This window comes from Trichoderma breve, chromosome 6 (assembly GCF_028502605.1).
Source record: "Trichoderma breve strain T069 chromosome 6, whole genome shotgun sequence".
Classification (NCBI taxonomy): domain Eukaryota; kingdom Fungi; phylum Ascomycota; class Sordariomycetes; order Hypocreales; family Hypocreaceae; genus Trichoderma; species Trichoderma breve.
The window spans coordinates 1,550,675-1,563,518 of NC_079237.1; the positions used below are offsets into that span (position 1 = coordinate 1,550,675).

General features: G+C 55.0%; 2 protein-coding genes across 2 annotated transcripts; both read left to right on the forward strand.

Annotated features, from left to right (window-relative positions):
- Positions 1–6,939: 6,939 nt before the first annotated feature.
- T069G_09414 (uncharacterized protein) lies at positions 6,940–9,180 on the forward strand (the record flags this gene model as incomplete). The annotated part of the gene is made up of 3 exons (XM_056176624.1): positions 6,940–7,588; positions 7,654–7,786; positions 7,854–9,180. The coding sequence occupies 3 exons, from the start codon at positions 6,940–6,942 to the stop codon at positions 9,178–9,180; spliced, it is 2,109 nt and encodes a 702-aa protein (XP_056025102.1).
- Positions 9,181–10,811: 1,631 nt separating this feature from the next.
- On the forward strand, positions 10,812–12,833 carry T069G_09415 (central kinetochore-associated domain-containing protein; the record flags this gene model as incomplete). Its single annotated transcript, XM_056176625.1, has 1 exon — positions 10,812–12,833. One exon carries the CDS (start codon positions 10,812–10,814, stop codon positions 12,831–12,833), a length of 2,022 nt encoding a protein of 673 aa, XP_056025103.1.
- Between the last annotated feature and the right edge of the window lie 11 nt (positions 12,834–12,844).

The window sequence follows — 12,844 nt, forward strand, 5'->3', positions numbered from 1 at the left end:
TGTCGGTAACTCGGCCGTGAAGCGTCCATCCTCAGCAGTGTTGGTGGCGAACATCGTCAACAGGTTTGTTTGCCGCGGCTGTGCATAACCTTTTCATGCAAGATATGTGCAAGACACTTCTCTGGCGAAGCTGTGTCAATGCATGTACGGATTCTTGCACACGCCGTGGCAAGCGTGCATCAGGCAAGATGGGAGGCGCTTTAGTCCCCGACGGAATCTTGCATTCGGTCGGCAGTACCCCACTCTCCTTCTGCAGTGGCACCACATCCTAAAGCCGGCATGTGGCGGATATCAGATCCTCGTCCACCATCTCAGGACCTGCGTGAAAATAGCCATAGTAGGTGTACTTTAAGGGTAGAATACCAAGTTTCTGTATGGCTGCGAACGGGGAGAGCGAGAACCGCAGTCGAAAGGTATCAAGTCCGCATTTCCAAGGCCAGCCTTGCTCTCCGGGAGAGTGTAATGTAAGGGAACTCTCCGGGATCGCAATGGTTGGCAGGGAATACCTTGCAAATTTTCACTTGCGCTTGCACTTGCGCCTCTCCACATATGCCAGGTCCTCGGTGATCGCAAAACGCCCGCCTGGTTAAGTTATCCTCCGGCTGTGGGGTCGCCGGGCTGGAGGTATAGACTATGCTCCGTAGAACGAATGGATGTTGAGGTCGGCGTTGCACCCTTTGATAAGGCGCAGAATCCAGTTGTGCTATTGTATTTGCCTTTTCCCTAGCGACGCCCTTGGGGGAAGCCAGGGGAAAGTGTCGATTGAGTTTCCTGCGCAACGAACGATGACACGCTTATAATTGTTGCTTGTCCAATTTCTCCGACGGATAGGATGGCCCGGTGGAAAATGTTGGCTTCTCGTGTTGTCTTGACTGTCCATATATACACATCGAGAGAGGGGTGTAGATGTGTAGCCGAACAGGCGCCTTAGTCAGATGAATTATATACCACATCGAGGATAACATGTGATGCCGTTGCGGATGAAGCATGGTCGATTGAGGTTATGCCGGGTATCTTGCATCTTTGAACATTCGTGCACACTTGGCACATGTAGCACAAACTTGTCTCGGTAAGCGTTGCATAGGCATATGCGGGAGCTAATGAGAGACTGTCTTGGATGGCAGCAAGTTTAGCATTGATGGACTGGCAGTGCGTGAGTGGCAGGTGTGATTAGGGCCAGCTGGTGCCATTGGCCGTAAACTAGATTGTTTCTGAGCGAATTGTCTCGCCCACGCCATGACGCGACCATAAGCCCAGGTTCAGAACAACCAATGGTTGCCAGTCGAAGGCAGTTTTGCACGCAAATAGCTGTGGGCTAGCTGGAATCAAAGCTGCTCGTTGGGGTCGACGTATCAAGGCGTCTTTGGGACAAGTTCAAGCACGATGGCTGCGGCCCTGTGTCGAACCAAGAGTTGCGAAAATGCCTTGCAGAGGCGCATTCGGACTTGCGGCTCACCCATGGAGGAGCGTTTCCCCCCGGACATGCAGGATCCTGCAAACGTTGCCGTGCGCTTGGACCTATGCAAGATGGATGCATCGTGGAACTCTGTTCCTGATGCGAATGTGCGTCGTTCCCCATCATGCGTGCGTGCATCTTGCATCTCCAGCCCGGCTATGGGCGCACGTTGGCGCTATGCCATGCCAGATCGCCTGAATCGACTGCCTGTAGCAAAGCCCACACTGTTTGCAAAAGTTCGCGGAGAAGAAGTGCCTATGCCTGTGCTTGTCTATGTCTGTAGTCTGTAGTCTGTCTGTTCTGTTCCTGTCCATACTGTATAGACAGACAGTAGAGCATTCGTGTCGGTCCGTAGCTCCGTTTCTATTTTCGGCAGCGTCAGGTCGAGGCTCTGGCCACCCTGATCGTCTGAATCCTCACGGCACTTTTCGTTTGAGGCTGCAGGAGTGGCGCTGCAGCGGAAGCGAGCCGAGGATCGATTTGGCTCGATGCAGATTAACAGGTGATGGTGTTTTCTGTTGGGGATGAAGCTGGATTGGCCACCTTTGCTCGGTGAGTGGTCGCAAGCTCTGTCCAAGTGACTTCCACCTTCTACAGTAGCATGCACCCACGGCTCTACCTTCCTTCCCTCAGATCGCTGCAGAGCGTCGATCCGAAGCGGGGTGTTCCGCCCAGTACACCCTTATCGATACTGTGCAGCATGTACAAAAGTCTGCAGCAATTTGATGACTAAAATCTGGAGGCGCCCACTGATACAAAATGTCCGGTACCTTTACAACTCATATCAACGTGTCAATGCTAAGTAAGCTGTCACGCACGTGTTTATCCGTTAACAGTCAACGTGTCTGGCGTCTTCGTAGCCACAAAACACAAAGATCACGACGCACTGCCATCGCCAGGCCCAACAAAACATTCAGTGAAAAATAAAAACTCAACTCGCTGCAGCCTTTGGCCAATCTCCCCAGCGTTGCCGAGCAGCTTCCCAAGTGCAGCTAAACTCACGCCAATACTGTACTTGGACCGACGCAAACTCCACCTTGGCAAACAGCTAAACAAGTACCTGCAGAGGCTGTGCGCCCTAGCAAGCCGAGCCGGACGGTATGGTAGCCTCTTCACCCACAAGGCTAATGCCCACAGCAAAGTTTTGGCCTTTTCCATGCTAATCCGGTTCTCTTTGACAAAAGCCCATGTGATGTCACTCGACAGCAGGTTTCCACGTATAGACTACCTTGTCGATATGGGCTGATAGCGCATGTGCTAATCGTAGCAACCGCATAGTACAAAGTCTACCCTCTGATGACAGTGGAATACGAAGACCGGATTCAAGCTAACATTTCAAGTGTGCTAACCGGGCAGCTTTTTAGTGGGTAGTTGAACATCAAACTTTCAGGAACAGGCCGAGGAACAATGCGGAAAGGCTACCAGAAGTTGGGTATCGCGCACGTGTTTGTGCTTTAAGAACTTTGATTATGACAAAGCCACTTGGCTTAGTGCTGCAACAGAGTTCCGCGGAAGCTGCTTGGTATGCCGCAGTGCAAATCAACAGTTTACATTATTCAAAGTTGGTGTTGATGTGATCTGCCCACCAGTGGCAGCATTGTGCTGATCAGCGGAGAATGGCTTCCAGATTGGTGTGGGCGCCACCGCTGAGCTGTTTACTGCGGCCTTGTGCTTCTTCTTCACAAAAAAACACAACAACTCGGCGACGGCGCAGTCTTCCGAGTTGGCCCGCGGCCGGCTATATGGATAAACTTGAGCTCAACTCCCCGGCCTCACGCACAAGTGTCCATTTTGCTTTCACAGCTGAACTGCTAGCTGTTTGAATGGTGCTGGTCAAGTAAGCCCGTGACGTCGAATCATCTAGATGCCAACAATGTGCTGACCCTGAGTCGAGTGCTTGCTCGGCGCTGAGTTGAGGACCAGAGTACAGAGGCAGAGGTAAGCCGGACCACTCGTATCGAGACGAAAATGGCCTTGTCTCGGCCACGCCTGAGCAGCTCGGCGGATCGGTTCGAAGGACGGTGTACATACGCAAAATGGGTTTGCTGACGGTGGCCCAGCCACTGGCATTGCCGTTCCGTTGGCAAAAGCAGCCGAAGCGCTCGAAAATGCTTCGTCGGCCGACGGCTAAGCCGCTCCCAGACTAGCACAGGCAGGCCACAACAAGAGCCAATGGCCTGAAGTCGATGCTCATCCCGAGCTGGTGTCGGTATCTCACACGCTCGAGGCCAGCTGTCGCGCCCTGGACCCTTGATGCCGACAGATCAGGACGGAGCACTGCTGATGTTCGCGCCTGTAAATCCGCAATCCCAAAAGAGAGGATAGGATGCACTGATCATTTTGCTTGCCACAATGCCCACTAGGATTTCCTTCCCCTCCCTGGTGCCAAGGCAGGGACGGGAAGCTCATGGATATTAACCCCCCTCCTCTAAACTTCCCAAGAGAGAAGCGCTTGTGTCTCCCCGAAAGGCTGTCGAGTCTTAGCCTGCGCTCTCGCTAAGTCATCGCAGGGTGGCTAGCACCATTCATCGCCCGGCCCCCCCAACCCAGAATCGTCTTATCTAGGCAAGATCTCTGATGCGATTGTCTAATCGTATCAACCCTAGTCCCATGTACGAGTACATGGTACGGTAGCACCAGGCTCTGCATCCGCAGCAGAGTGAGGTCCGCTCTCAGACCGACAGTGCTCGTGCTTGTACATACGGGGCTCACGCCTGGACACGCACATGGTATCCGTCGTAAGAAGGGTCCGTGGATGTCAGGCCATGCCCAATGCCCAACAAAGGGACAGACAGAGACAGATGGCTAGATGGAGGGAAGACGAGAAAGCGGTGGACGAGAGTCAAAAGGGAACGACAAGAGCTCTGGAAGAGCCAAGCAAGCGCCGTCAGCACTCTGGGATTTGTGGCCGGAAGCCCCGTCTGCCCGTTGTCCGTCCGTCCCCTGTCGACAAGTCCAGGTGGGCCGTAACTCTTGCTAACGACCATCGACCATCACCACTTCACCTTGGCTCCATCGAATCCTGGTGCAACGCTGATCCACCCACGCCGCGCTGGCACACCCCTCTGACCCTTGTTCGCGGCCAGGCCCTGCGTTGGACGCCCAGCTCCACCCCAAATCGCAAGTCTGTACTCGTACGTGCTTGGTCTCGCAACAAGTACCGTCCGCGCGCCATGGGCCTTTTTTTTTTGCTGCGGAACTCCTTCGCACCATTCGGGAGACAGCTTGTTCTGCAAGCCTGCAAGCAGTGCGCGCCCAACTGTGGAGCCGGCGCCGTGGCGGAAGAGACCTGCAGATGCTGGCAGGAAGAAGGTTCGTCGATTGCTGCAGCGTTTAGGCCTCTACGGGCGAAGGATGGCAGGATATCGCCCCTAGCCAGCAGAAGCTGACCTGAGGGCGGCGAGAGGGCGAAAGAGGGACAAACAGCCCAGAGAGAGAGGTTGGGGAAGAGAGGAGAGGGGCTCCCCAGCTGAGGGTGCTAGAGAAGGACAGCGGACAGACCGGGCGCTGCGCTAGAAGCAACTGGCGCCCGTATGAGGTACCTACTGCTTGTATGGCACGGGCGTGGGAGCACAAGTACCTACCAGAGCCGTTCAATGGTAGAGGCAGCGCCAGTGCGTTGTCCCTCAGCGCGATAACGGCCCCGACGCAAGCTACAGCGGGCAGCTCCAGCGCCGAGTGCCCTGGCGAGGCCCGGGGTCCAAGTGAAGCGGGCAGTACGAAGCACTGTGCCGTGGAGCAGCCCGGCGGCTGGAGATATGTCGGGACTGTACTCGTACCTGCGCGCGCCAATCGCACCTAGCAACGGCCGCTGTGATGGGCCTCTGCGCCATGTACCAGTACCGGGATGCCTTGCTCTGCTTGCACAGTCACGGTGATATTCCATGTCCATCAAATGTTGCCAGCAGCGCGAGAGAGCCCACACCAGGCCGAGTCGCCAATCCACAGTTTGGCCTAACCGCGAAGGGCTGCTTGGCTTGTCTTCTTGTCCAGACCCCCCCCTGCTATACCCTACCGCTGCTGGCTCGTACGCGCCCAAGGGGGCCGGGACAGGACATGGCCTGGATGTACCGGCTGGCTGAGCGGTACCTCGTACGCACCGGCGACTGTGCCCAGCACTGTCCAAGTACAAGTCGCCGCTGCTCAGTGAAAAGTACCCTACCGTCCCCCTCCACTGTAACCAACTGGCAGCGCTCAGTTCCCCACCCCGAGCTTGTGCTTGTCCACTCTGAACCTTGACTCTACCGCTATTCCCTGGCCCGTCCCAGGCCCCGTTGGTCTGCTCCCCTCAACCGCCAAAAACAAAACCGTCCCCAGCCTGGCCTGGCGACAGTCTTTTTGCTTCTCTTCCTCTTGTCTTCACGACTCCACCGACCTCCTCATTTTTTCCTTCTCTTCCCTTGTGGTTCAGTTTCCGAGACTGAAAGGCCAGGACCAAGGTAAGTCGAGCATTGAGTCTTTGTCTTTTGTGCCTTGTCCGTTGGCGCCGTCTTATTCCCCACTGCAGTCAGCCGACTGAGAAGAGAGAGAGAAGGTCAAGGGAAAAAAAAGAAAAAAAGAAAAAAGAGAAAAAAAGAGAGAGACATTGCCAACCACGGCTTTCAGTCTCTACATCTTCTCTCTCGTCCGCATAACCCTCCTCTCCTGTCTTCCTCGTTCTCCTTCTCTTTTCTTTCTTTTTTCTTCTTGCGCATCCCCCCCCGCCTCTTTTTCTCTCTTATCCGGCATTCAACGCAGCTAATCGGTCTGCATTGCAGTAGTGGGTGACCTGACCAGGAAGCGAACAAACGTCTGCAGTTTGTTTGCACACAGCTGTGGCCCGTCCCAGAGCTTCCTCCACCCTCCAAACCGACCTTGTCCTTTCAATCGCAGCTCCCATTCCTCTCACTTTCGACTCAAAGTCATCCTTGCCCGGACTTGGTTGCAGCGTCTGTTGCACCGCCCGTCATCACCGACTTTGCCTGATATTACCTCAGAACCAGCACTCGCTGCAAGCACCTGCAACGATTTGGAGACACCAGTTCGGATGTTACGATTGAGACGAAACGATTGAATTTTTTGATGCCTTGTTACGACTAAAGACGCTTCTTTTACGAGTATCTCTTACTGTTACGGAAAAGAACAAAAAAGTTTTCGCCTCGTCTTTCTCACCGTTTGCTGTCAAGCGTTTCGATCACCGCTAGATTCTCCCGAGCCCCGTTTGGACCTTTGGAAAAACCATCCATCTCTCCCAATTGTCTTGTCATTCTTGATTGGCTTTGGACTCTTTCATTGCGAGCGTTCTTTGTTGAGTGGCTAGCGTCGATTTCCATCGCATTTTTTTTTCTTCCTGTCTTGACGAGACTCGATCCTCGTCTGCTCCATCCTCCTGCTCTTACAAGACCAACACCGGAAAGCTGGATTTGCCACACAGTCAAGTGCACACCCGAGGGCACTCAGACCTCCCGTACTTGGGCTTTCACGCCGCTTCCCGCTCATCGTTTATGAGCAGCGATAGAGTGCCGTCTCTCCCGCCGCTGCCGTACCAGGCAGATTCTTCAAACACCTCTTCGCCCCGAGTTGGGTCCATTGCATCGTCAATTAGCTCTCATACTGGGTCTCTGTCGTCGTATACCTCTGTTTCATCGTCAAACGGCCCCAAGACCCCGTCTCCCACGCTGCCTGCCCAAGCCATCACGGGGCCGGCCACTACCATCGTCAGTTACGACGCGATGAACCAGAGTGCCGACATGTACTACGCCACACAGCACATGTCAGCTGGGCAGCCGCCCCCTCCTCAGACCGTTACTTCTGGCGGTCTGGCGCACTACTCGCAGCATCAATCTCAGCTGCTCCCCCCTGGGCCTTCGCCGTACTCCAATCCGGCTCCTTACAGCCAGTATGGCTACGCCAATGGCCTGACGTCCCCTCCAGCTCCTCCCCCTTCAGTATCAAATCCCATGGGCAACCCTTCAACTGTGCTGCCTTCCATCCCCGGGGTTGCAGGCCAGGCCCAATATGTCGGTTTCGACACTACGGGCCAGCAGCCTCCCCCAGGCATGAAGCCTCGCGTTACTGCCACGTTGTGGGAGGACGAGGGCAGCCTTTGTTTCCAGGTCGAGGCCCGTGGTATCTGTGTGGCTAGGCGAGAAGGTATAGTAAACCCAGCTTTGCAAGCTCTTCGTTTGAGCGGTTTTCACTAACTTGGTCTGATGCAGACAACCACATGATTAATGGAACAAAATTGCTCAATGTTGCGGGAATGACCCGAGGCCGCCGAGATGGCATCCTGAAGAGCGAAAAGGTTCGCCACGTTGTCAAGATTGGCCCTATGCATCTCAAGGGTGTCTGGTACGTTGAGCCCCTCTCCTTTCAGACAAAAGCCGTGCAAACACTAACTTGAAATTTCTTTCATCAGGATCCCCTATGAGCGCGCATTGGATTTTGCAAACAAGGAAAAGATTACAGAAATGCTGTATCCGCTCTTTGTGCACAACATTGGCGCCCTCCTCTACCACCCCAGCGCTAATCCAGGAAGGACGAGCCAAGTCATGACCGCTGCTGACCGACAAAGACGTGAGAGCGTCCCGATGCGAAACCCGCCCCCCCCTGGCCTTCCATCCATCGGAGGACACCACTCTTTGGCTCTGCCCGGTCCTCAGCAATCGCTTCCCTCACAATCTGGCACCAGCCGGCCTCCGCTTGACCGGGCCTTGACCTTCCCCACGCCGCCCACGAGCGCTTCCAGCGTCATGGGAAGCATGGCAACCTCAGAAGGCTTTAACTGGCCGAATCAAGGCATGAACGGATCTCAGGGCGGCAGCTCCATGTCGATGGATGGTGGCATCAGCAGCGCACGCTCGATGCCCAACACTCCGGCTGCAACCCCTCCTGGATCCATTCAGAGCATGCAGCCGTATCCCCCTGCTGCTCAAGGCTATGACAGCCAGCGCCAGATGTACAATGCGCCCCCTACTCAGCAGTCCCCCTACCAGAACTCGGCGAACCCTCCCCCGGATCGCCTGTACAGCCAAGCCGCTTCTTATTCGAAGAGCGAGATGGGACCTCCTGCTAGCCGAGCACCTGCGCCCCTCCCGTCTAATGATCAATCTCAAGACAAGGGCCCTAATGGCATTGTCTCTGAGCAGCAGAATCAGAGCCATCCCGAAGAGGAGGGTGAGCATGAGGCTGAGTACACTCACGACAGTGCTTCCTATGATCACGGTCGTGCTCCGTACAACTACAACACTGCCGCAGGCGTGGCCTCTATGAACAATGAGGCAAACATGCCATCCGATATGGCCAACTCTCAAAGTCACCCCCCTGCTTCAGGGCGAGCGACACCCAGGACTGCGGCGCCCCCTCAGCCCTACTACCAGCATCACAATGGCTACAACTCCCCGCAGCGTGTTCAGCAGTCAACCAGCAACTTGTACAATGTGATGACGAACGACCGGGCGCCAACAAACGGCGCTCCTGGCAATGATGTATATGCACCACCCGCCGACATGTCTAGCTCCATGTCGAACGGCTACGCCCCCCAGCCCCCGGTGATGAATGGCTCCGGTGCGGGCATGAAGAGGGGACGGGATGACGACGATGACATTGGTAGGCCCCAAGGCGATGACATGGGAAACCTGGACCTTAAGCGACGAAAGACTATGCTGGAGACAACAGTATCCGCACCTACGTACGACGCCATGAGCCGACCTGCTTCGGCTATCGCTGCTCCCCGCCGGCGGTAAGAAACAAAACACATACACAACATACGTAATCAAACCTTTTCCGCCTTGACGAGTTTCATGTTCCACTGAGTTCCATGTTCTCGAGGTATTGCAGCATCTTCAGGTCAACCACGGTGGGGGGTAGCGGCGGCGTCATGAAATAATTTTTATTTGCAGCGATTTGTGGCACCATTTTTTTTCATTTTCTGCTTCTTCTCAGTTTTTTCTCCAACGGTGTAACGACATTCCTTGCCGTGTATTGGATTTTTTTGTTTCTTTGTACCCGCAGACGACTTCATGGGCTTTCGCACCATGCCAAAGACGCGATGATGAATTCACGACTAGCCATCGATTCTATGTTACTTACGATGCCCTGTCACGGATGTACATGGCTGATGAGTGACGGCTTTTTCTGCATGGAGGAATTTAATTGCACAAAAAAAGGCGGCACATGGTTGACGCTTTACTCGTTCTCTCTCAATATCCTTCCCGTGGGCTCTTTGAAGAGGCGGAGTGCTACGGGCGGTGAAGATTAGAGGATTCCTGTAATGATCTCAGGCGAGATGTGGTCGGTTACGGTTGAGAGAGGCTTTTTCTCCCGTGATATTTGGCCTTTTTTGCTATTATGTCCCTCTGCTCTTTTTTTTTGCTTCTGCTTACCATTTCTTTTTCTTTTTTGCCTTTTTGGTCTATTTGGATCGCTTTTTCTTTGCTTCTTCTCTTGCTGCTTGTTAGCTTTTGAGGACTGTTTCTTCGCGAAAGACGTGCGGGTTTTGCTTTTGGAAATGAGAGAAGACGTCGGGGCAAGTCCTGATAATGACCTTATGACCTACCCTTGCTTTTCTCTTCTCTGGTTCTTAGCCATAAAAAGCACTACAGACGGTGCATTGGATGGGTTGCGTTATTAGGTAACGAATTATGAAAACGACAATAAAAGCTATTGAGTATACGTTGAAATTAAAAAAATAGAGTCTTGTGTTTTAGTTTTGTTTAAGTTTTACTTTCCGAGTCCATGATGAATACCACTGGCCCAGAGCTATTTACCTGTTGAAACTCCTTTGTTCCATTAAATGCCAGTCAAAAGTGTTGAGGCTTCGTCCATCTTCCATCCAATGCCAGTTGATGGACATTGGAGTTCAACCTTTTTGGTGAATGGCGGATGCGACAGGCCAGGAACAGCCCGGCCACAGCGAGGCTAGCGCTCCTTTGTTCGTAATTGGCAGCATTCCAGGGACCTAGCCAGTGCCCCTTTCCAGGGTCTCCAGGGCCCTCTGCGGGCATGTTTGGCAACTGTGAAACTCTCGTAATGTCCCCTCACGTGAAAATCAGCGCAGAGCTAGCCCCGTTATGGCTTAACGCGCAAAAGTTACCGGGTCAACAATGCAGCGCATAAACAACAGGAAGCCCTCAATTCACTTTTATTAATAGCAGGCAGGGCCCTGGTCTGGACAAACTACTAAGAACTAGGAGTGCCTACTAAGAAGGCGGTGCGAAAGTTGGCCAAGTGACACCAAAGCTTCCATCTCCATAAACCGAAGCGCAACGCAAACGCGCACACAAACCGCCAGCAAAAAATCGAGAAAAAATCCAAAATCAGGGGCGCAAATCAGGGAGGACAAGTTGCGCAACAGCCAACACGCCGCATTCGCATCATGTCGTCTCCGCTGTCGCCGTCCGCCGATGCAATGTTGAATTCCACCTCGTCAGCGTCAAGCACCGTCAGCGACAAGTATGAGGATGCCTACGATGACATGACCAGCACACCGACAACAGACATTTCGCAGCCGGAGCAGTTCAGGCCGCCGTCGCGAATCAGAACCGACGACGCACGCTTTAATCAGGAAAACATTTCGCCCGCCAAATCCCGCCACAGCCGCATTATGTCAGGCACAGAGCTGTCACCGCTCAGGATTGTGGAGAGCCAGAGGAGCTCATTGGACGGCTCGCTGCTCAAGGTGAGTGGAGGGGCTGTGCGCAGCCCACGCAAGGTGTCGCCCGATCGCCGGTTTCCTGTTAAGATCAACCTTTCGGGCGACGTGCCATCGCGACCGACATACGACACGCAGTCGCCCAGCATCGACGAGGTGGTCCAGGACAGCAACGGCCTGAAGAAGCCCATTTCCATTTACGAGGACGGCCCGCGCAGCATCCGCGAGGAGGACGAGGCGGGCATGGACGACACCGAGAAGCTGCACCGCGGCGATGCCACCGCCGGCGACGAGGACTTCACCATGGACGTCAGCACCTTTAGCGCCTTCTCCGCAGTGCCCAACATGGCCATGCTCGCAAAGCTGGGGCAGACGCCCAACGGACGCCGCGAGTCTTCGGCTAAGAGGGCGCATCACGCGATGGAGGACGACAACTCCAGCCTCGCGGATTTCGGACGCTCTCAGAGGTCTCCTCCCGGCAGGCGAGACGTCTTGTCGCCTTCCCGAACCACGCCTAACCTGGCATCGACGTTGACCCCCAGCCGCCAGCTCTCAAACCTCCTCGATAATGACAAGACGCCTAGAAGCATTCCGTCGATCACCCCGCGGGAGCTGGAGACGCTCAAGTCCGACTTTTTGTCTCAGATTTCTTCACTCAAGGCTTCGCTGAGCGGCAAAGAGGCAGAAGTGCAGTCCCTCAAGACGGCTGTCACGGATGCTGAGAAACGGGTGGGCGAGTCGATGGAGAAGCTGCGCGAGGAACGTGGCCTGAAGGAGCAGATGGAGGGCGTGCTGCGCATCGTGAGAGAAGAGATTATCGAGACGCAGAGAGAGAAGGAGGACCTGGAGCAAGAGCTGGAGGAGAGTGAGATGCGAAGAGAGGCGTCGGAAATGATGCACCAAGAGGCAGAGAGCAAGCTGGCCGGCCTGCGCGCTGGCAGGGAAATGGAGAGAAACGCATCCCCCGAGAAGCCCAAGGACACGCGAGAGGTGGAGATTGCCGTTGAGCGAGTGGCGCGAGAGCTGCACGGCCTCTACAAGACCAAGCACGAGACCAAGGTTGCGGCGCTGAAGAAGTCGTACGAAAACCGATGGGAGAAGAAGGTGCGGGAGCTCGAAGCCAAGATCCAGGGCCTGACAATGGAGAACGAGAAGCTGCGGGCTGGCCACGACTCCACCATGACCATGGTTGACCATGCTGATATGGAGGAGTGGAAGGCCCGGTCTGTGCGCGATAATGCCATGATCAGGGAGCTGGAGGCGGATGTTCAACGACTGGAGGCGGTCATCTCGACGGTGCGCCGCGACAACGACGAGCTGCGTGTCAACTTGCAGCAGGAGAGGGTTGAGAAGGGAGAGCTGGTGCAGCTTGCGGAGGAGCTGATGGCCATGCAGAACCTTGCTGCTGCTCCAACTCCAGCGCCGCAGCGCCAACAACCTGCACCGCCGGCGGCGCCTCAATCGCCACCACCACAATCATCCCTGCGTCAGCCGGAGCGAAGAGAATCGGTGTCCAAGAAGCCGGCGCTGGAGCGATCAGACTCGGTGTCCTCCAAGACGTCGTCGAGAGCCAACCCGAACCGCATCTCCGTCTCCGGACTCAGGGCGCCGGGAACGGGGCTCCGGCCGCCGCACGAGCGGGGGAAGAGCAGCATCGGAGGAGGCTTGCCTCGGCCGGGTGGCGCAAGGGGGAGCGGCATCTTGAACTCTATTGAGAAGATGGGCAATTACAGGGGACGCGATTGATTTTCCATTGC